We start from the raw sequence: 24,761 nt of genomic DNA, 5'->3' as shown, positions 1-24,761 counted from the left end.
CCTTGGGACTTCCAAAGATGTCCAGAGTTCACCCTTATTTGGTAACTGCCCTTCTTTTGGAAGAGTGTGGCCTTCTATTGCACGTTTTAGTGCACAAACATAACCATTCAAAAGTTTGGGGTCAGCAAGGTTTTTTTTTTTTTTCTCTCCTTTATTAATAGAAATTAATAGACTTCTTATTAAAAGACTAATACATTATTACAAAACATTTCTGTTTCAATTAATGCTGTTCTTTTGAAATTTTTATGCATCAGAGGACCCTGAAAGTAATCGGTTTCCATAAAAATATTAAGCAGCGTAACTGTTTTCAACATTGATAATATTAAGAAATGTTTCTTTAGCCCCAAATCGGCATATTAAAATGATTTCCAATGCATTATATGACAGAAAATGTCATAGTACTGTTTGGACAAACTTATATTCTAGAATCCAGTGGTTTAGGATCTTATTCCGAGCAACATTTCTGGAATTGTCAGTGGTGCCGCATCAGTTGCTAGTCAACTCCACTTTCATGCTATCCTCCTGTTCTTTGCGCTTCTGAGATTTACCCTGGGGCTATTTTTCCTCCATCATTTCTCTGAGAGAATAAAGAATTACAAGGCAAGAGAAATAATTTGGATGTGGATCAAATAAATCCTCAGCCAAATTTTCTGTAAGACTGGAATCAAATCATTTGCTCCCTATACGCATCAGTCAGTCCCCTGATTCACTCCCATTCAACTACGGTCAAACTAACTTTAGGAAGTGCTCAGTATGGAGTTTTCTTTTGTTCAGGTTTTTTAAGCAAGGTTGTTTGTTATTAAAGCAAAGCATTCAAAGTTCTTCTGCATCCAAATTCAGAAATAAATGCTGTCACAATATTAATGTGTGTACTGACCTCTTATAATACACAACTTGTTAAAATGAATTGTATTTTAATGAATATGCACTTTTTCCACTCTTACTTCTTAAATTCAACTACAGAGCTTTTGGAACAATATCTAGCAGATGAATAAGAGACAAAACAAACCCAGTGTTAAAACAGAAATGAAGATGCTGTATTGAAAATGTACAAAAGCTATACAAATGTTGAGTTCTGCAAATGGCATCACAAAAAAAACTAAGAACTCTGAGAGTTCAGACCTTCAAAATCACTCCGTCCTTGGTGGAAATTTCTTGTAACAGTACTAAATCAAAGGCAGAAGTCATTTTAGTATGCGCCTGTGGTTCATCACAAGCTCAAGAGGGTGATGAACCTGTTAATTGGGATGCAATCTCCGCTGAGAGCACACAGAGTACTTGCATATTCCTTTAAAGGCATCTCTAAGGACACACGGGTTGACAGGCCTCCGCAGACTGAAGCTCAGAGACGTAATGCTGTCCTTCACTATCACACAGCCGGATCAGATGCAACTACAGAGATCTGTAACTCCTGGAGCGTGCTTCAAGGGAATCCGTCAATATAGATGAAATGGACCATCCTTGAGGAATTGAGCAGAAATTCATTTTCCACCAGTTTTTTTATAATACCCCACAGAAGTGACAAGGGGGTACATCAGAGCACTGTGCACACTGAACAAGCTTGTGCAGTTAATATGCATTACACATAATTTAAAGCATGAAGGATATGGAATAACTATAAACAAAACAGAGCAAAATGCAATAAAAATATCCATAAATCTATAAGTATAGCTACATACCAGATTACATAGCATTAAATGAGTTTAAAAACATACTTATGTTCTTTTAAGTGAGGCACTTAGTGAATTTCAGTGCACTGTTGAGAAAGGATAAATCAGACTTACACAAGCCCAATAACCATTACCCTGATGTACACTAATATGCATTGACAAACAAACTTATACTGAACATATGGCTTGTGAAACATGTCATTTTGAGGTCTTTGCCAGCCTAGTTGCATACAACAGTTGTTAGCAAATGTCTGATAATGTAATTGACTGTTCACCTGAAATGCTGCAAGTTTAACTTGTCAGAAATTGTATTTCAGTGCCTTTGCTCATGAAAATAATGCATAAACATGTTTTTCCTCCTCTTAGAGCATGAATTAGTGTTCTTAAACAGTTAATTGTATTCTGTTTCATTTAATTGTTCAATGTCTTTAGATCAAAAAGCAACCCCTGATTAACTTCTTTAATTCTCAAGCCATCATGTTTAAGAATTTGCTTTCCTCTGCAAGGGCTGTTAACATTGAGCTCATGTCACCAATGGCCATGTTGCCAATGCCTGCCGGTATCGAGGCTAGCGTAACAGAGTTACGCGGGGTGGTGAGCCGTGAGGAATTCTGTGAAAGACTCTGCAGAAGGCCTGGACTTAATGTGCCAGACATCAGGCTCGAATGGTCTCCGTCATCCAAAATGGCATCAAAGTCTATTTGAGTGTGCTCGAGGGTTTGAGTGGAGTCCACTGTGCTGGTGACCTGGTTAACCCCAGGAGATGCCATTGTAGACACTGAAGCAGCTGGGGCTTGGTTTGCGCATGGAGACATGGGAGAACCATAATCCACACTACTGCCTAACATATGGATCTCTCCTGAATAGTACATAGTGCCATTCCCATTGCTGTGTTGACCGAAGTCACCTGGTCTCTTTGGGCTAGCTTCTGAGGAGTTGATGTTGGACAGGGAGCAACCATTTTGCTGAACCATTGCTGAACCCGAGTGTTGTCTGTTTAAAGGTTTGGGCTCGGACGGAGGTCTGGGCTGTATCAGACCTCTGCCTGCATTTTGAACCGCTGCGACATAATTTTGCTGGTTGACGTTGTTCATATGTGAAAAGTTGGATCTGTAATTCTGCATCTCCTGGTTTTGCATTGCTCTCCCATTGGGTGGACCCATGGTGTTGCATGTTAGGCGGTGACTGGAGTTGTAATTGAGGTCCTGCCGATATCCCGGTTGAGGGTTTACTTGCCCGCCGAGATTCTGACACTGATTGGTAACAGATTGCCGATACTGCTGGACAGAGTTCATCCTTTGGGTGGCCCTCTGTGGATAACCCTGTTGCAGGCTAGCCAGATTCTGGCTCATTGGTACAACCTGCTGATTAGTGCCAAATCCTTGGTAAGAGCCAAAGGTTTGCTTCTGCTGAACCACTGTCAAGTTCCCTCTGAGTTGTTGCTGCTTTGGAAGCCTTGCAGTTGTATCCACAGAACCAGAACTGACCTCGTTCCATTGCACTGGCATGTTGTTCTTGTTCATGCTTTGCTGATTGGCCATTTGCTCTGGACCTGAGCAAACAGGCTCTACCTGGCTTCCGTTGTTGTTTGCCAAGCCCATTCGCCGCTGTCCGTAGAACTGTTGTTGGGAGATCATATTACCATGGAAGTCTAGTGCATGACCATAGCTGACAGAAATCCCTGGGTCCTGATTTGAGCTACCATTCTGGGTGTTGAGGTACTGTACCACGTCATCTGGTAGCACCATATCATCTTCTTGCTGATCACCTCCATCAGTGGCCATATTCTCCATTAAAACGTTCTCTGAAATACTAGGTGGCCTCTGGCTGAAGGGATGACGATGCAAGCTGCCATCAGACCAGGTGTTGCTCTGCAAGTTGAAAGCATGGCGATCTATCGCAGGCAAACGTGACAGGGTCATGTTGCTAATACTGTTGAATCGCTGAACCCTTGGCAAGGAGAGCGGGTCGATAGTTGTACGACGAACAGGATCGCTTGCTCGTCGTGGAAGGTTGGCTGGAACTTCATGAGGCATCATGCCAGGGGCACCGTAGCCAGTGTCACTGCAGCGTCTTGAGTTGATTACACCTTGGGAATGGTGCAAATGTGCTGAACTTTCCTGCGAGTCATTGTACAGGGCCATTCTAGTTTTAAGACTCATGCGATCCATGTTGGGCAGAGGTGTTGGTGGCGCACCTCCTGTGGCTGCGGCGTATTTCGCTTTGAGACGGTAGTGTTGGGCCGGCGTGAGACTTAGTAAACTTGTGAGTCCACCTACACCACCACATTGGCTAGCTTCGCTGGAACGGCGCGACAGATCTGTGGAGATGGGATCATAGGAGTCTGCTGAGCTGATGTTGTTGTTGCGGACACCAAATTGCGAAGCTTCGCTAGAGCGACGACTGGAGTAGCAGGGTGAAATACCGGAGGACCGACGGCTTAGCGTGTATGCTGAGCTCATTGTGCTGGTGGAGCTGTCTCTGCGCTCTTGCAGCTGATTTAGCATTGTCATCTCATACGAAGACAAGTCTCCTAAACGTTGGGTTGGAGGTCCAGGCATCTGACTGCCCATATTTGGAGCCTCCAGCAGTGAGTCTAAAGAACAGAGTTATGAGAGTAGTGTTACTTTCTCAAAATCTACAACGTGGGAACAAAGTAATAGACCCATGTTTGGCTGCAGTACTCACCAATAGAGGGTATTGGAGGCAGCTTGGTATTTCGGACTTGAGGTGATGCATTTGCCCAGGAGCAGGGGTCTCTTACAGTTTTTAGTTTTTCCTTCTTGATGTTTTTAAGATGTAGTAGTCCTCCCCCGTTTTTACGCAGCTGGAGACCCACTCCTGCAGAAGTACCTGGAGAACCAGTAGAATCTACTACAGGCATGTCATCTAAAGCACTCAGGTCCCCCAAACTGCCTCCACTGTGCATGGCCATCTCTACTCCACTGTCATTGTTGGTGGCACTGCCAAGTGGCGATGGCTCACTGCTACATGATGACTGACCACCAGGGCTGGACTGATACATCTACAATAAAACAGTAATAAACAAAGATCAGTTCCACTGATAATTTTTGTAACAGAGTCTTGGTAATGTTTGTGGAATTAAATAATTTGTTCTAAATAGGAATTGTTCTACTGATAATCTGCAGGAAAATTAATAGATTTTTTAGTAAAGATTTGGACAGCACAACTATACCAAACATAATTGAAGTTGGGTTTTGATATTGCCATGCATAAAAAGACATTGCTGCAGTGCTCACCTCAGTACAGTCTGTCCATTATTTTCAAAGAGAAGCAAGTTAGTTAAGAGGAGAGGAGAGGGTTAGTATATTAGATGATGCAATGGTTAGTACATTAGTTTGATCTCTGCATTAAGAGCATTTCACAGAGTACATGATAAACAGCAAGATCTGAACATGCTCTGTCTCTGCATGAGGTGATTACTGTAAATACTACATATCTTACATGCAAAACTGTAATATTGAAAATAAGTCAACAAAAGTAAGTAGTTATGGCATTTATTCCTTCATAAATAGTTTAGACACCATCTTGAACAGTAGAAGTATGGACCAGCAACAACAGGCATTTTTTCTCTTCCATGTTGTTTTTTGTCCACATAAATTCAATGACACACCACAGTAACAAAAAACTTCCAGCTTTTCTTTATCTTGTGCTGCCTCTCTCCCAATGAAAAAAACCTGGGAACTTGTGGTTACTGTACACTGTAAAACTGCTTTTAGTCAAAAACTTTGACAGAACATCTCATCAGCGGTGTAATGATTTATTAAGAACAAAACAGACTATTCTTACCACTGTGTTTTCCGTCTTGATAGATTTAACATGCTGGCAATCCTCCACATCTCGGGTGGTGCTGTTGGCTTCCCCTGACCCTTCTGTTCTTCCCCTTGCATGCTTTGTGTGTGCCTCATTTTCTCCATTCCCTTTAGGAGGGTGAGGTTTAGGTGGTGCATCACCACGCTGCTTCTTAGTGACATGTGCTTCTGGACCATGAACAGTCTTCACATGTTTCCTGAGAGAACTGGGGTCTGTATAGCGTTTTGTGCAACCTGGGATCTTGCACACATATGGTTTCTGCAAAGGAGTGACAGATAGCTTTCAGAGTGCAATCAAATCTGACTTAAATCAAATCTCTTGGTCTTAGTCTTGAGATGGGAAACAAAATGCACATAATGAAACGGATGTTGAAAGCTCGAACCTCATTGGAGTGCGTGCGGTTCTGGTGCTTGGCTCGGTCTGAAGCGTTGGAAAACGCCTTGTTACAACCCTCATGCTCACATACATAAGGTTTCTCCCCTGTGTGAGACCTCAAGTGAGTTTTGAGGTTTTCCAGTCGCGAGTAAGCCTTTGAGCAACCTTCAAATGACAGAGAGAGTGAGAGAAAGAGAAAAGCAAGCCATTACATCACCCATCATCAATCTGAACCTAAAATCAAACAACTTTATGAGTGAATCTCATAAAACCTGTCAAGAACACTTCTGGGTTATATTTCATCCCTAATTTAAAGGTAAGATACACAATTATATTTTACCTTAAAGACAATGGAACATTTTTTGGGACCATAAAAATAGTTGGCTATATTTTCATGACAATAAAGCATATTTTCTACACAGTTCCCAATACCATAATGAAAACATACTTCTGCTTATAGGGCAAAGTTTTTCCTTGACATATTTTCCAGAGAAAATACTTTTTGTTTTTTTTGTGATGGCTTTGAAAATTTTTCTTGTTCAGAAAATGTCATTATCAATTATTATGATCAATCTTCTGTGTTGTGGAATCTTTTACTTTCTTATTCATAAAAGTTTAGCTTCTGCATTAATAATAAGCCACTGGTGTAAAAAGAGATCACATTAGATAAGCAAAAAAGTGCTTCTTAAAGTCATTGTTGGCTTTTCTTGTTTCTTATAGGTCTTGTGTATATATATATACTAAAAGTATGTGGAAACTGGTGCCTTCCTCTCCTCAGACTTTAATTATGTCTTCATCCTGTCAGTCAGCATGCTCAGAAGTTCACATTTTAATAGGATCTCAAGCAACTAAAATTGACATTGAGGCTAAAAATGCAAGACAGCAGATCAGTGTGCCTTCATCATTTACTTAGGAGAGTAAAAGTAGCCGAGATGTAAAATGTGAAAATGTGTCCTGTTTAAAATCAGGTGTTCTGTTGAAATAAGAAACAATAAGCCTATTTCTGTACAGCAATTGCTTGCTCTACTTGAGGGGACAGAAATAGTTGTTTTTATTCTTGCAATTAAAGGTACAGTAGGTATAGGTTTTAAATAGAGATGGGTGAGGTAAAACATGCATTTGATGAGCAGTGTCAATCACTTACTGTGCACTTATGGGGCTTCTCTCCAGTGTGTCGGCGCATGTGGACCACTAGCATGTACTGGGCCTTAAAAGGCTTCTGTTCTCGTGAGCATTCCTCCCATCGACACACAAACTCCTTCTTCTCCCCATGGATGTGGTCATTATTGATATGCTGCAGGTAGAGAAAAGGGACAACATGAAATAAACCGCTGTCATAATTCCTTAATTTTTCACCCATCATGCAATGAAAGTCCAATACCGTTTTTGTAATAAAAATGTTTTGGTAATATTTTTTTTTGAGCGAGAGACAGAGAAATACTCACTAAGGCTGCATTTATTTGATCAATAATACAGTAAAAACAAATATTGTGTAATCTTATTGCAATGTAAAATGACTCTTTTGTATTTTAGTATATGTCAAAATGTAATTTATTTCTGTAATTGCAAAGCTGGATTTTCAGCAGGCATTACTCCAGTCTTCAGTGTCACATGATCTTTTAGAAATCATTCTAATATGCTGATTTGGTGCTTAAGAATAATTTCTCATTATAACTGTTAAAACTGTGCTGATTAATATTTTTAGACAGACCATGATGCATTTTTTCATGATTCCTTGACGATTAGAAAGTTCAAAAGCACAGCATTTTTTTTTAAATAAATTCGATTTTTTATTTTAATTTTTAAATATTCCTGACCCCAAACGTTTGTATGGTGTACAAAATAACATAATAAATAACTGTATTCTGTGTACATTGAAAGGTACTTGCTTTGTACTCTTCTGAAGCTCCTGAAATAACCCTGAATGAAGTTCTTCAGGGAAGAACTCATGAAATAAAATCAAACACCATGCCATTATTAGGTTCTTGGGGTATATAATTTAGACTGCAAGCAGAGAGCACAGACTATAGCCTGAGGACTAAGAAGGGTGTGTAGGGAGGAAGTCCAGGCCCTCAGTGTTGGTCTGGTCTCTAAACATCCCTTTGTTTCCATTACTGATTCTTCTTTCTTGTCTTCTCTGGCTGTAATTATACCTTACACTCATTCTCGCTTTCCAAAACCATTTTATCAGGTTTCTCAGAAATCTGACTAATGACGGACAGCAATCTTGTAATCCCCAACAACATTTCACTTGCAACTACTTAAGACCATATGTTTGTTTGTGTTTTCTTTTTTAGTCTAGTGTGGGTTTTAGAACATAAAACACATGCTAGACTCAGCTTAGACTGGTTTGGGCTTGTTCTGGAATTGGAGAATGGCAGGAGCCCAATTCCACTGATCCATAACCCCAAAGGATTCCAGAGCTCCAGGTCCAGGTCTCATGAGGAGCCAGACTGGCTCGCCATGTTCCTGTCAGGGCAGTGACTCTGACTCTGGGCCCAAGTGTATCTGTCACATTGTGGCTCGCAGATTGTTAATAACGCCCAGCAGAGTGGCTGAGGTGTTAGAGGTGGAGAGGGCCACTCCAGAGCTGCTGGCATGACGACGGATTTACTGCATAGCCTCAGGGAAGGTAAAAGGTCAGAGGGTGCACAGAGATGGGAGCCATACATATAAGAGTATATGTGCTCAAGTGAACACGTTCGGCACCTCTGCAGGTATTAACATGCTCATTAACCCTACACGTGTCTGACAGGAAAGGATCAGTTACAAGTCTGGCTAAAGCTGACGATGAGAAACTTGTCCAACATGTGCAGTGTTTTTAATTATTAACAGTTGTTTCTGCTTTAAAAAGGCAGGGAAGCTGTTTGCAATTGGCGTTTGTTTCAGCTTAGTCACAATGACTCTTTCAAGACAATAGCTGTTCTAAAACCTAGTGAGCTAGACAGCCTAGCTAGACAGCATTTAAGGGTGTCACATGCACACCCTCAACACAAAGGCTCTTTCCCAAGGAAATAATTAATTAAGATGTTTTCTAAGATTATTCTAAAATAGATGCACTATTTAGTCCAAAACATCTCCTCAGACTGAGCTCCCCTACCTCAGGGAATAAAAATAATCTAAGCAAAAAACAAGGTTACACGTTAGCAGTAAAAATACAATTTTTTTGATTCAATACTAGCATTTTTGTTAAAACATCTAAATCTAATTTATAAAAATACTTTAATAACTATTTGTTTGTGGTATGTATTTTTATGCTTTTTAGACTTTACACTGTTGGTTAAGCAACATGCTAATCCAAAGCTCTGTTGATTCTATCATTCAAAAGATTGGTGTAAGTACGATTGATTTAAAGCAATGAATACTTGAATTAAGCAAGAATGCATTAAACTGATCAAAAGTGACAGTGAAGACAGTAAAGGATCATGTGACACTGAAGTTTGGAAAATTCAGTTTGCCATAAATAAATTTCATTTTAAAATATAATAAAACTGAAAACAGGTATTTTCAATTCTAAAACTGCTTCACAGGGTCACTGATTTTACTATATTTGTGATCCAAGCAAGAATGCATATTTTAAAATCAAATTTATTTATGTTATGGCAAACTGAATTTTCCAAACTTCAGTGTCACATGATCCTTTACTGTCTTCACTGTCACTTTTGATCAGTTTAATGCATTCTTGCTTAATGCAGCCGTGGTGACTTTCAAAAACAAAAATCTTACTGACACCAAACTTTTGAATGATAGTGCATGTAGAGACACCATTGAGGTTCCATATCAATTATAAATGCTATCTATATTGGGAGGAGACAGCAATGTCAGCTCAAATGATTTTGAGCCCTTGTGACATAGAAGTTATCATAGCATTGATATTTTATAAGAAAGGAGAAACAAATTGTGACTAACATGAACTAGCTGGTCCTGGGTGTCGTACTCTTTGGAACATCCTTCCCAGTGGCAGTTGGTCTCATACACGGCCTCAGGCTCTTGCTTGCATTCATCCTTGTCAAGTTCCTCTCGCAATTCCATGTGATCCTGTAAAGGAAACAGTACTGGTAATCTTTATTTGCACGTCATACATATCAGTCAAGAAAAAACTGTATTGCTCACAAGTTGCTTTTTAGCATGCGAGACTGAATGGAGTTAAATATAACTGATAATAGTAAGAGTCATATTGAGATCTCTTGACTTCTGATTACAGATTTTGTTATCTTGGCAAGTTTGAGATATACTTGTGTGACACTCTAGAAGAGACATGCTAATCTCACTGTGGTTTAGTGAAAAAATGTAGCTATTAAAAAGAGGTCTCATTAGTGTTTTATATTTCTTATGAGAGCTGATCCTGGTTTTGAGTTATTGAGAATCAGATGGAAACTATTGTTGGCGGTCAGGTCGATTTCCAACACAATATTGCAACCCTCGTTTCTCTTAAGGTCTGGGAATGTTAAGAATGCTTTTGAGCTTTAATGAACTTAAAATTGAAACGGTTCAAAACCTCTCTAATGTGGCGAGAGAACGGAATGCTTCACGGCCACATCTAATGTCACCTCCCACAGGCTAATTTGTGTGATATCCCGTCAAAGTCAAGGGTATGTTTACCAGCGAGCGCTGTGTTGTTAAAAGCACTAAAGCAACAACTGATAATAGTTTCTTTGAAACCATTCCGAGTTTGGTTTCTATCATTCCAAGTGTGGAACATCAACCTCAAATATGAAGGGTTTAGAAAGAGCTCCATGCTGACTACAGCATGTTTATATGCGTCCCACTACTGTGTGCTCATCAATTCACATCTGCCCCAATCACACTCTGAGAGACTTAAAATAGGAAATAAGAGATGAACAGATATGTATGTATGTCACTTGGGTCAAAGGCTAAGCATTTACACTTACATGTACTTACTAACTAAGCCACTCTCGTGGTTGAAAAAAAAATATTCTTTTGTCAATTAGTTTTTCTCTTACTGTATGTTGGCCTTCTGGTTACCACAATAAGCTACATTTTAGATGGTGATTTTAGATGATACAGAACATATGTAGAGTAATACTTTTGAGATGATTTTTCAGTGATCAAACTGTCATGATAAATACTATTAGATAATAATACTATTAATAACAGAATCATGAATGTTCAATTGGCCTTTGCGCAGTGCATGCAATAAACTTTAGCAGACTTCCGCTTGCCTTTGTGTTAATTGTGCTCTGCCAATTCAATACAGTACGATACAGGACTGCCCCTACTGATCATGTCCTTCCTGTTTTAGAGCATTCCCTGTGGTCCTGCGTGCCACACTGTGGTCACATGTGATCCTTTCCCTCTGAGCGCGCATTTTCAATGGCCACATCTGTATATATAGCTGTCTGGGGCTTTATGAAGTTATGACAGATGCCCACCTCATAACTCTTACTTCTGTTTTTTTTTAGTATTATTTATATACTATTTCAGCATTTATTAGTATTTTGACTTCTCTTATATTTATATTTTCCATTTTTATATTTTTAAATATTTCTATTTAGCGTTAATTTCTTTTAAATTCTATTTTAGTAATTTTAGTACTAATTTATCTTGGTTATTTGCCAATTAACTTTTATTTTATTTATTTTTTTATATTTTATTTAGTTACTCATTTTAAAATCTGATTTAATTTTTTTGCTTTATTTCAATCGACAAAATTTATAATATATCGAACAATAACAACACTGGTCAGAAATGCAATGTTATCTCAATGATTTACTGAAAGAAAACTGACTCATGGATGTTCATGGAGAATTTCAGGGAACAACAACTTAAATGTTGGTGTGTTCTCACAAATAGCCATCATATGGCTTCAAATGACTAAAAATAGAGTAAAAATCGTATAAACCATTTCTACAACACTTTAATGGTTCTTTCGAGTCCATTTTGATGCCTAAAACCTTAATGTGACCTAAAGTGACAGTAGATAAGATTCCACAAACCTGAGAACCAGGTGAGATGGGGCGGGGTTCATCTGCTTCAGTCTTCACCTTTGACCTCTTGAAGATCATAGGGTTGACCGTGCTGCTGACAGCCGGGTCTCCACCAGCATTCTACAAGAGAACAAGGGAAGAGACATTGGAGCCACCATGTCGATGGTTTGGCTGCTGGCATGAGTGGTGATTTCACGCCTACAAAGGCATCATGCTCCAGATGCCATATTTCACAAAGCAACTCGCCGCAGAGACTAAACAGTTTAGTCTGCACTATGAGCATCTGTCAGATGGAAATATGAAAAGGAAGAAATGATTACGCCCAGAGAGCAGCTACAGACTTTGATCCTCAGATGGATTCATAATTCAGCAGACAGTCTCTCTGAACACGCAAGCTCTGTGTTGAAGTGGTGCCTTTCCTCCCAACCACTACAGTATGGCAGAGGCCCATGTTTTCTATAACTCAATAACCCTGACATGGTTTGCTCAAAAGTGTGGGAAATGTGTTCCTCATAACTATAGTGCGTGTATGTGTTTTGAAGATCAGCAATAAAGCCGGAATGAAAAATGATTTGGTGAGTGTCTGGACCGACTCAGAGTAAGTCAGAGGAAGTTTATATTCTGGATGGCCACTCTGTTTACATGGAGTGACAGCAGCTCTTGGTCGATGAGCATTACACAGACTTGGGGGAAAATGGGGATAAATGAAAAGATTAGTTCACATTAGCATTAATTTTTAAGTTTGTTTATGTTGGTTAGTGCTGTTGGACCACTATAGCCACGCTATTCATCTTTGCCACCATTTAACACTTAATCTTTAAAAAAACATGAAAATAATAAGACCATCTGTATCAGAAAGAATGACTATTTATTCACACATACTTATACATTATACAATACTGTTCAAAATGAATGGGGATGTACATTTTTTAAATCTTTTTGAAATGTGTTTCTTATGTTCACCAAGGTTGCATTTATTTGATCAAAAATACAGTCAAAACAGTAATATTGTGAAATTATAAAAAAATTGAAATAACTGTTTTCTATGTTAATATATTTCAAATATCATTTATTTCAGTGATGGCAGAATTTCATTTTGCTCCAGTTTTAAAGGTCACATGATCCTTCAGAAATCATTCTAATATGCTGATTTGGTGCTCAAGAAACACATTAATCATTATGATTATTATTATTAATAACAATTACTATTAACAGTTTCAAAAACTGTTGTGCTGCTTAATATTGTTGTGAAACAAAATGCATGGTCAATTTCTTTGTATGATTACCACCTCTTTTAATCAATTTAATGCATCCTTGCTAAATAAAAAATAAAAATTTTCTTAAACCAAACAAACTTAATAAACTATATTATACAATCTCCAGGTTTCTCAATACCTTAGGAACCTTGAGTCTAGATGTGTATGTATAGAAAAGCATGTACAGAAAACATAAATCTCTGTAAAATCACCTGGCTGGACTCGGTGTTTGTGTCGGCGCTATTGTTGTTGGTCAGAGCAGCTGCTGCCACCAGTGTCTGCCTGGTGCTGAGGGACGGAGAAGGCTGCAGGAGAGGGGGAGTATGTCCAAATGCATTTAGACCTCTCTGTTGGGACAGCAGCTGATGGTATGCAACCGGTGTGATAGGATGTGGGAACGTAAAGGAGGGACTGAGACGTGAAGAAGGAAAAAAGTCACATTTTGTGTTAGTTCAAGCAATGGGCAACCTGCAAAAACATTTACAAGAAAGATCAACACAGATGGGCATTCCTGTACCTGATGGCCCCAACGGAGAGGTGGCCGTAAGAACTGCTGGCAGCCGAGCTGGAGCGGGAGTTATTGATGTAGGCCACCAGAGAGTTGGGCGAGGTGCGGATCATGGTCTGCAGGTCGATGCTGGCATCCGAGACTGGAGAGATGGACAGCGCTCGCTTCCTGCTCACCCTCGGCGTCAGTCTGGGACTGGGGAAACGGGACACTGCAGAAAAAAGACACTTTTTTCACTCTCACCTTAAAGAGATCTGTGTGGGACATTCAATTATCTTTATCTCCAGCATCACTACTATGCTGGCTTGCATACAAATCACTATAAATAATTGATCAGTTTATCATACCAATCTCAGCCAATGGGTTGTTCAGCAGAATGCCAAACAGATACTGTTTAACAAAACTTATCTGAAAGTAAAATAAGGCAAACAAGCAAGCAAATAAAGTGTGGAATTCTGAAAAGTCTATATTTTACTTGATTTGAGTAAGATGCATTAGCAATGGCTTTTCTATGGTAATTATATATATAAAGTTTATTAAAGACCCAATAATAATAATAATAATAATAATAATAATAATCTTTATTTTTCTATAGTGCCTTTAAATGTTACTTGTAAATGTTAAATGTTACTAATTAACATAACAGATAAAACATCAAAATACACCATATAAAAATGTATGAAAATAAGCAAAAACACCTTTAAACCACATTAGAAAAAAAAAAATTAAAATGACTAAAAAAAATTAAATAAAAGCTACCCTAAAGAAATAAGCTTTAAGGCGAGATTTAAAAATGTTAAGAGAATAGGAAGATAATTCCATAGTTTTGGAGCTAGAGAAGAAAAAGCCCTATCTCCCATCGATCTGAGGTGGGTAGATGGAACAATTAACAATCCAGTATCAGAAGAACGAAGGTTCCACTTTGGGGTATATGGAATTAAAAGCTCTGACATATTGCGGTGTCAAACCATGCAGAGCCTTGGAAGTGAACATTAGAATCTTAATATCAACCCTAAACCTAACAGGTAGCCAATGCAAAGACTCCAAGATAGGAGTGACATGATCCCTTATCCTTGTTTTAGTTAGGATTCTGGCAGCAGAGTTTTGCATGACCTGTAGTTCGTTTAGGGTAGGTTTTGGTACCCTGTTCAACAGAGCATTGCAATAGTCAATTCAAGAGAAAACAAAGGTGTTTATCAACTTCTCAGCAACGGGTAAAAGACAACATTGAATATACTGTAATCTGGATGAAAGAAAGATGTTTTAACAGTATTCAGAACATGAGGCTCAAATGTTAAATTTGAATCAAATATTACCCCTAGATTATTCAATTTTGTCCGAGATTCCATAATAGAATCATCAACAGTTAAAGAAACCGTTCCAGCTTTACGCAACTGATGGGGTGAACCAATGAGCATAATCTCAGTCTTTTCACTGTTTAGACAAAGAAAATGTTGCGACATCCATTCCTTTATCTTAGAAATACATTAAGAAAGAAAATCCACAGGCACAGTATCATCAGGTTTTAAGTGTATATAGATTTGAGTGTCATCTACATAGAAATGACATTTTAGACCAAAAGATCTTAAGAGTTGACCAAGTAGGAAAATGTAGATATTAAAAAGCAAGAGGCCCAAAATTGATCCTTGAGGGACTCCAGATTTCAGGACACCAATAATAAGAATAATAATATTAATATTTTTGTTCACCAAAAATACAGAAAAAAACTGTAATATTTATGTATATATAGAGTTTATTCACAACCACTTGAAATAAAAGTGAAGAGGGTTTTTTATTGAATGTATTGAAACTAAATTACAAATGATCACAGCTGTATCTACATATCACACCTGGTAATTTTAGGGGGAAAAAATGACTAAATTAACTCAAAAATACCACATTATGACATTTTGGAGGTAGAAACCTTGACTAACCTTTTAAAGGGAAATATTAAACTTCCCAAAAATGTATAAACTGTAGAATTTAACTTATGCATTTCAGTTTCAAGTGCGCATCGATCCAAAGGCCGTGTTTCCATGTACACATGCCCAGCGCTGTAGTAAACAGGTGCTGTGCATTAGGCCTGGTGTAAGAGGACAGAGAACAGCAGTCGGGCAAGGAGGCTTTTTGCCTTCCAGGGGGGCATCAGCAAAGGTGCTTCAACAGGAAACATGTAATGGGTCCATTAAACTACACACAAACACAAGCACCTCACAAAAAACCCTCCACTGACATTTCAAACAGACGCCTGTCAAACTCTCACAAATCTACAACCTCCAACCAGTTAATTACTCCCCCTGCCATTCGTTAAGCAATCGTTTTTATGTACCCTGCAAACAGCAACTATTATAGGTTGTAAAGTGAGATTTTGACATTTGATCCAAATGCCTGTATGCATAAAAAAGGCTATGTTCAAAATAGCATACTACTCTTATGTATATATATACAACAAACTACTACTGTTTAAGTACATAGTATGTTGACTATACAGTATGCAAATTTCTTTAATAATTCATAATAATGCAAATAATTCTGAGACAAAAATCTCATAACTGCGAGATATCAACTCAGACTTGGGAAATATTAACGAGCAATTCTTTTTTGAAATTCTGAGTTTAAATATTGCAATTTTGATTTTATGTCACAATTCTGTTTTTTTGTTTTTGTTTCAGCCACATAATAAAAAAATTTAGTGTTTGGAGGGGAGCAGCAATAGTTTGCACGCCTGGGGTCAGACAGCAAACCACAGGATGACAGAAGTCAAGTAATTTGTATTTTGCTATTCATTTTTGGTTGTCATTTAGTATTAAAAACACGCACATGCACACACACACAGAATGCCTCTCAATAGAGTTATACCTAAAAACCTAAACATATTTATCTAAAAACCCTAATTGATTTTGTTTAAGAAAGTCGTGCAGAGTTTGCTAAATGACTGCCACGTTGATGGGACGACGTGTGGCAGCTCTTAGCAGGCCGCTGCCCACAGACTAAAGAGAACAGCAGGGGGTAGCAGTGTCTGGCCTGCCCTTAGCTGCCGAGTCCCACACACTCTGCAATGGTCTGTTTTTATAGGCAGTGTCTCTAATTTAGAGGTGCACAGGTTCCTGGGAGAGCGCTAAACCAGATGTGCAGTGCTGTTAGGTGGTGGTGGCAGAGGCTGGCTCAGGCAGTCCTGTCGACCCTGTGGGATGGGGAATGGTGGGTAGGAGGAGGTGCTTCTAATTGAGGATCTGGCCTGATATATGGCTTTATAATTACAGGTGCTTACAAAAGGGGCAATTATATTAGGCAACTGCTCTTATGTTTTTATTGGGATGACAGAAAAATGTATTTGGAAGGTATTATTCTTATGTTCCTTCTCTTCTTTAATTTCCGTTTGGGGATCAATAAAAAAGTCTATTGTGCAAATAATAAAGTTTAACTTATCATAAATAAATACCTAAATAAAAGTATTGAAAAATATTATGAAACAAATATTCAATTATGCAATATACTACAGTTCAACAGTTTGGTGTTGGTACAATTTTTTTTATGTTTTTGAAAGAAGTCTCTCTTATGCTCACTAGGGAGTAGTGAACTAGTAATATTGTGAAATATGATTACAGTTTAAAACAACTGTTTTTTTATTTAAATATATTTTAAAATGTAATTTATTCCTGTAATGGCAAAGCTAAATTTTCAGCAGAATCAGTGTCACATGATCCTTCAGAAATCATTCTAATATGCTGATTTAGTGCTTAAGGAACATTTGTTATTATTATTAATGACGAAAACAGTTGTGCTACTTTATATTTTTGGGGAAAACATGATATACCCTTTTTCAGGATTCTTCGATGCATAGAAAGTTCAAAAGAACAGCATTTATTTCAAATAGAATCTAATTAAATGTATTATTTAAAAAAAAAACTTTTGAATAGTAGTGTGTATAAAAAGAAATCTTTTATAACAAAGTAAGTCTTTGCTTATTAAAAATATAAAGTGTCAATTTCTTTAAAACACACACACACACACACACACACACACACACACACACACACACACACACACACACACACACACACACACACACACACACACACACACACACACACACACACCTGTATATATAGTGTATGTATATATATATGTACAGCAGCAGCGCCCGTGTTAGTGTCAGTTGTGTGTGTGTGAGCATGTTGGCCTGAGCTGCAGTGGTGACAAGACTCCCTCCCTTTACACCAAAAAAACCTCTGCTCCCAAACAGTCCTGCCTGTAGTCGACCAGCAGACATTTGCTTTGGCAGCACCTATTATCACGGGACCTTAAACAGTTCCCCGCTGGTTATGCCACACAAATGAGTTCAGCATTTGTTTTCCTCCTCTTTCCATTCATAATCTTAAAGCATTCCTGTGTAAGCAACTCAATTAGAGGCTGCAGACCTCTTCACTTCAACAGAGAGAGGAGAAGGTCTGTTCAACCTATTATCCTGCTGTTTTAGGTATCAGGCAGAGTCTGGCTGTGAGCCGGAGGCTGTGGTGATTTATTTATTCACGTGTTCATCCATCCAGAGGGCGTAAGGCCAGCATTTCCCATCTTACCCATTGAGAAGCATCGAGTGAGACTTCTCATAACATTGCATGCGCAATAGATTTACTTAAAGTACACAAAGAGGGCCTAAGGAACATGCCCATTGAGTAAAATCCCGTCTGGGTGTGATGGGGAAATGTGGCTGTGTTGTTTTTAGTGGCGACTGCGCTTTCAATCGGCGTGTCGCCCTGTCAGACGGAGACCATAATTAACATTTTAAGTGCACGGCATTGGCATGCACATGCACTTGGCACAGCAATGGAGCGTTTCAGCAAGACGTGCACTCATAGCCGACGCCAACTCCTTTCATTGTTTGCTGCTATTTGTTATTTTGGGGCCTGTTCGGGCAAATGCGCTTGGTGTTCACATTGCTGCCAGGAGGAGCAGTGATCCGCAGGAGTGAGCTACATGTATTCAAAGCTTTTGGGGTTTAAATTCAAGACGGGGTGATGATCCATCATTTTTACATCTTAAGAGTTTACTCTTACCTTTATAGTCATGGATGACTGATGCGGGGTTATGTGCTAAGCATATTTAATGACAAGAGATTTGTTTTAATTACTGCTATCAGCACCAAAGTCTGTGCATGTGAGCTACTGCATGAGTGAAAAATATCAGCATTCACTTCATTATATATATATATATATATATATATATATATATATATATATTATATATATATATATATATATATATATATATATATATATAAAATGGTTTTATTAAAACATAATAAATAAATATAAATAAAAATCTATCTATCTGTTATAAAATATTATTTTATAATTATTTTATTATATTATAACTATATATTAATATAATAACAATCATAAAAAATATTAGCAAAATAAAAATATGAACAATTATATAAAATAATAAAAACAGCGTAACAAATGCTGAGATTTGATAATTAAAAAAAATACACTCATGTAATTACAATTCATGTGTGTGTGTTTGCATATACACTCTCACTCTCTCTCTCTTTCTCTTTCTGTCTCTCTCTCTCTCTCTATATATATACATATTCAAGATTTTTATTCGTCACATACACGATTATATAGAGAATATATAACCAGGAGTGAAATGTGAGTCAGGTCCGCTCCATGGACAGTGCAATTATTAAAGAATACAACACAGAGGAAAATATACATAAATATAGGTATGAAAAAATGAAATAAAAGTAAACATTAAAAATATAAGAATAAAATACACAAAAAAGTATACTGTAGAATTAAATATAGAATGAAAAATAAAATGTGCATGAAAGTATACAGTAGTCTTAAATATTAAGATACACTGGAATGTACAAGAGGCGAATGTGCAAACAGGTTGTGACACTATCAATATGTCAATATGAGGTAGAGAATGATGAATATCTAACTGATTAAGTGATTATTAAGTAGAGACATGTAGATGTTATGAGGTTGGTTTTGAGTTTAGGAGCCTGATGGCCTGGGGGAAGAAACTCCTCCTAAGTCTCTCAGTTTTTGCCATCAGGCTACGGAAGCACTTACCAGATGGCAGCAAAGTGAAAAGACCATTGCTAGGGTGGTTTGAGTCCTTGATGATTTTAACAGTTCTGCTTTTGCAGCGTTTGATGTAGATATCCTGCAGCGAGGGGAGAGCAGACCCTGAGATGTGCTCTGCTAAGCGCACAACTCTCTGCAGGGCTTTGCAGTCTTGACTGGAGCTGTTCCCATACCACACTGATATACACTGAGTCAATACACTTTCTATGGCCCCTGAATAGAAAGTTTTCAGGATTGCTGGCGAAACCCTGAATTTTCTCAGCTGTCGCAGATGGTACAGTCTTTGCCTGGCTTTATTTACCAGTGTTTGAATGTGCGTAGACCAAGTCAGGTCCTCTGAGATGTTAACACCAAGGTACTTGAAGCTGCTCACCCTCTCCACAGGGGCCCCAGTGATCTTAAGAGGAGTATAGGGCCACAGCTGTCTCTTCCTGAAGTCCACAATCAGCTCTTTAGTTTTACTCATATTCATAGAGAGACAATTGTCCTGGCATCATGATGTGAGTTGCTCTACCTCATCCAAGTATGCGGCTTTATTATTGTTAAAAATGAGGCCCAGAACCACAGTATCATCTGCAAATTTGATAATAGATGTGGAGCTGTGGGAAGACACACAGTCATGTGTGTAGAGAGATTAGAGCAGGGGACCCAGGACACAGCCCTGTGGAGCTCTCACGGTCAGGGTGATGGAGTTGGAGGTGAACTGGCCTACCTTCACTACTTGAGGTCTACCAGTGAGGAAATCAAGAATCCCGTTGCAGAGTGAAGAATTCAGGCTGAGGTCCATGAGTTTGGAAGCTAGCTTGATGGGGACTATAGTATTGAAAGCTGAGCTATAATTGATGAATAGCAGCCTTGCATAGTTTCCAATGCTGCTGTCAATGTGTGTGAGAGAAGAGTGTGTTCCTGTGGCTCAGTGGTAGAGCTTTGTGTTAGTAGCGCAAAGGTTGTGGGTTCGATTCCCAGGGAACACATGTTAGGTAAAAAATGTTAGCCTGAATGCACTATCCAAGTCGCTTTGGATAAAAGTGGCTGCTAAATGCATAAATGTAAATGTAAGTGTGCAGGACGTGAGATATGTCCTCTTTAGTAGATCTGCTGGGGCAAACCGAAGAGGGTCCAAGTAGGGCTGTGCAACTAATCTTATTCGATTGTCGTGCGCATCTCGTCAGTAAAGCCGGTCCCGTGATTAGTATTAAATCACCATCACCTGCTTTCAGATTGAGCGGCTTTCACTACACAGAGCCGAGGGTTATTTTGATTAAGTAAAAATAACTAAAAAAATACATCTAACTAACACAATAAAACACAATGAAAACATGATAATAAAAAACATGATTTTTGAAAATTAAAAGAAAACAGTTATGTTTTTGCAAATAAACTCTTCATATATATATATATATATATATATATATATATATATATATATATATATATATATATATATAATGAGGTCTTATAGGTGGAGTTTGTAGTAATTGTGATCTTTATAGCTATATGAAATGTCAGAATGCTTATTTTGTCGTACATTGAAGTCTGTAACAACCTATTCAATGTGACCCAGCAGTGCGTGTAAAACTGCCGAATGTCCAAATAAATTTACAGTACTGCACATGTTGGCTCTAATGACAAGCTGGACAGATTTTTCCATGTGCACATTTCTCAATTTTTACAACAACGATCACCATTTACAGGAAAACCTGGACCTTCTCTCTCCAAGTCAGCTAATGGGCAAATGGGAATCATGTAGGGAAAAACAAGAGGGCCACTTTGTGCATGCTGAACACTGACTCTTGTGGTGGGTCTGCTGAATTTATTAGAACATAAATTGATTTTTAAATACGCATACGAATTTTATCGCCACATCATTCCAAGACAAACGCTATGCCCTGCAATGCATATTTATCAGGGCTTCGCTCTACTGAAGGGCTTGCTTTATGCCACCGCACCATGAGCTGACACCGGCCATCAATGAAAGCCCTGTGTCTGTGGGTTAGCGTGGAGAGCTGTGAACACCTGAGTGCCCAGAGTGAGACCACATCAAGCTAGGCAGAGGAGAAGGCCAAAGACTCGAGCCGGGAAGGAGAAAGCCCTGCGCTGTTGAGCTAACAAGCCTCACTACACAAACTGTGGGCAGTCAGCTCCGCGGCGGCTAGTGTTAGTGGTCAGAGATGCAGGAACTCTCATGACCGACTCATTACGGTCATAAAAATGCAGAGAATTGTGTTTGATTAGTGATTGGAAGTTTGGGACATGCGATTTGAGAGGGTGCGCAGATTTGTGGCACTTAGAGTTACTGTGGGTGGCTGGACTGGATCAAAGCATGAGTGTGTGCCAGCTTGATTATTTACAATCGCAAGTTTCCTGAGCAGAAACCCTAAACTGACTTCCCCTTCATCCTCTCTCACAGTGTTACCCATTCACAAACCTGCTTGGCACCGCAAGACCTGCAACCTGCTCGCCCTGGTTTACCCCTATAGATTATGCAACGGCATGCAATAGCGACCCTCTGGGCATCTTTTTTACAGCCACGGTACAAAAAATATGTCTCCCTCTAAACATTGTATTTCCCTTTTAAGGTGAGGTTTCAGGAAAGTCGAATGTTACTTATAATAATGCATCACACCTGCAGCCCAATCTGAATTAGAAGCCATAACAGAAAGGCCTTATAAATTGTTGAGATGGCTCAAGTTTACAGCCACTTTCCATGTGAGTCATGTTTTATACACAGGTGAAGATTGAAAGACTTGTTCTTTGATGTGAAAAGCTTGTATCTATTGATTTTTAACACAATTTTGCACTTTTTTTGCAGGGTGTAGCAAATTAGTTAGCTAGCCTACTTGTACTGCCCAGTTATTTTCATTAACAAAAAGTACATTTAAAAGCATTGTGACTGGAATTAAAAACAAATGTAAACTATAACAAAATGTTATATTAAAAAAGTTTACACACAAAAACTGTCTAAAACTAACTGAAATTAATGTGAAAACTGAAAGTCTATTGAAAATCATTTAAAATATTTACACAAACTATAACAGTATATCAATTATACAAAAATAACACAGGTACTGGCTGTGTATACTCTGGGTCCTTTTAAGTTAGATACTTTTGCTTAAGTTAGATTCTTTTTTTTAAATATTAATCTGAAGTTTCAGTGATACTAAACTCCAAAAATAAAGATTATTTCCAAACAGGTTTTCCATACACTCCCCCTCTGCTTCTGCTTAAAAACAGGTAGTCCTGCTCCGAACACCACTGGATGAGCTAGAAGTTGACATGTTGGCCCACTCAAACCAACAGAGCAATATTTTGCAATCACCACAAAACCACAGTGTTTACACTCTTGAAGAAGCAGGGGTCCAAATTCAAAAACTGAGCCCTATGGGAGCCAATGGCTCGTAGAATTAAACTTTTAGCCTTTTTTTGTTGGCAAACTGAAATAGCATAATAGTGTTTTTTTATTTTTTTTATATTAGAAAGAATTTCATTCAGAGTATTAAAAAAAAACTTCTGACTGGTTGAGCCGCGTTCGAATCTGTTGTAAATTATTCTACAAACATAAACCTTTTGCCGCGTTTCCACCGAAATTACCAAGAACAATTGTACCAGGAACTATTTTCCCCCCAGACCTGTTGCTTTCTGCATTTCCATCGCGGTCTAAAGTACCGTGAAGATTAGGCTAATATTTTGATTTTGTTTGTGGTTTAAAGTTTAGTGAAGTTTTGGAATTTAATGTTAGGTAATTCGGAGTTTGCGAGTTCGATTCGGGAGTGTGATCTCCAGTGGACGGGACAACGCAAGTCCGTTAATTCTGCAAGCAGCAGCGTACTTGATAACATCAGTCAGCTCGCCTTGGCTACTGCAATAAATTGAATAAAGTCCAAAGATGACCTGTTAGATTTACCCAAAACAAATTATATTTTATGTTTAACCACTAAAGAGACATCAGAGCCAGCGGCAAATGTCAGAAGGACTAGCCGAGTTGAGACTGCTCTAGGTGGATACACGAGCACTGAGCTCCTGCTGATCGCGTGGAGCTGATCGTCTCCGAAACCGCAGATTTGAGTTTTAAACAACTATATTCTCGCCTGAAATACCTTTCAAACTACATTTCATGACACAATAACAGTAATATTTTGAAAATGATCAGAATAAATGGTGGTTGAAATCACAATGCTGCGTGAACTCAACCAATCAGCATGTTTAGCGCCCAAGTCCTGCCCCCGAAAGTTCCGGACCTTTGAAGAAGTATTACCTCGTGAGCAGGGACATTTTTTTACCCGGAACTTTATCTAGATACTGGTTCCTGCGGTGGAAACACACCGAGTACCAGCCCAAAGTCCCTAGTTCCTGGGTAAAGTTCCAGCGGTGGAAACGCGGCTTTTGTTTACTTCTGTGTGTTGCTCGGCAACCACTTTGTTGGAACCACAACTGTTTCTGAGGAACTACATTGTTTGGTGGAAGAATTCTGTTTTTATTTACCGTATTGACCGAATATAAGACAAAGTTTTTTTTCTTGGAAATACATCTGAAAAAACACGGCCGTCTTATATTCAGGGTCTATACTTTGACATGTCAGTAATACAACCACAACAATAGGTAGCACCAAATATGTGTAAAATGAGTGTGCCATGAAATACGAAATGGAATGTGTGTTGTAAACATCACAAGTGAAAACAAAAGAAAAGGAAAAGCTTACAGTGGCATGAGTTGTGACTGTAATATTACCCTGATGGGACCAAACTTAGTCTGTAAGTGATTTTAAAATGTAAGATAGTACACTGATTTGAAGACTACAATAAGATTTCACTTCTACTGTTAAATTTCAGATGGGCAACCTGTTATATTTATGGTATATCTAAAAGTGTACATTTTTAAAATGTGATTGTTGGTACCACAACCAGTATTTACCGTACTTTCAAAACAATAGGAAAAATATGCAATATGAAAATAATTTAAGAAAATAAAGAAAAAAAAAAATCTAAGTAAAACACAAGATTTGGTTTTCAAAAAGGCTTTTTCCAAAAGGTACATCTGGAAAAAGGGGGGCGTCTTATAATCAGGGTCGTCTT

General features: G+C 38.4%; 1 protein-coding gene and 1 non-coding gene across 6 annotated transcripts in view; one reads left to right on the top strand and one right to left on the bottom strand.

Moving 5' to 3' along the window:
* Window positions 1-1,015: 1,015 nt before the first annotated feature.
* Window positions 1,016-24,761, bottom strand: part of LOC109060593 (zinc finger protein GLI2-like) — a 74,031-nt gene continuing 50,285 nt past the window's right edge. For all 5 annotated transcript variants that reach the window (XM_042731638.1, XM_042731637.1, XM_042731636.1 and 2 more), the window contains 9 exons: window positions 13,601-13,802; window positions 13,296-13,494; window positions 11,837-11,947; window positions 9,789-9,917; window positions 7,026-7,173; window positions 5,887-6,053; window positions 5,481-5,762; window positions 4,359-4,695; window positions 1,016-4,266 (listed from right to left, as the gene is read on the bottom strand). In XM_042731638.1, the coding sequence (XP_042587572.1) occupies window positions 2,138-4,266; window positions 4,359-4,695; window positions 5,481-5,762; window positions 5,887-6,053; window positions 7,026-7,173; window positions 9,789-9,917; window positions 11,837-11,947; window positions 13,296-13,494; window positions 13,601-13,802 (3,704 nt within the window). In that variant the 3' untranslated portion in view covers window positions 1,016-2,137. The remainder of the gene's footprint in view (window positions 4,267-4,358; window positions 4,696-5,480; window positions 5,763-5,886; window positions 6,054-7,025; window positions 7,174-9,788; window positions 9,918-11,836; window positions 11,948-13,295; window positions 13,495-13,600; window positions 13,803-24,761) is intronic.
* On the top strand, window positions 20,590-20,663 carry trnat-agu. The gene has a single exon. It is a non-coding gene; the product is annotated as a tRNA-Thr (tRNA).

The sequence above is a fragment of the Cyprinus carpio genome, chromosome B9 (assembly GCF_018340385.1).
Source record: "Cyprinus carpio isolate SPL01 chromosome B9, ASM1834038v1, whole genome shotgun sequence".
In the NCBI taxonomy this organism is placed as follows: Eukaryota; Metazoa; Chordata; class Actinopteri; order Cypriniformes; family Cyprinidae; genus Cyprinus; species Cyprinus carpio.
This window is presented reverse-complemented; position numbering and strand designations above follow the sequence as displayed.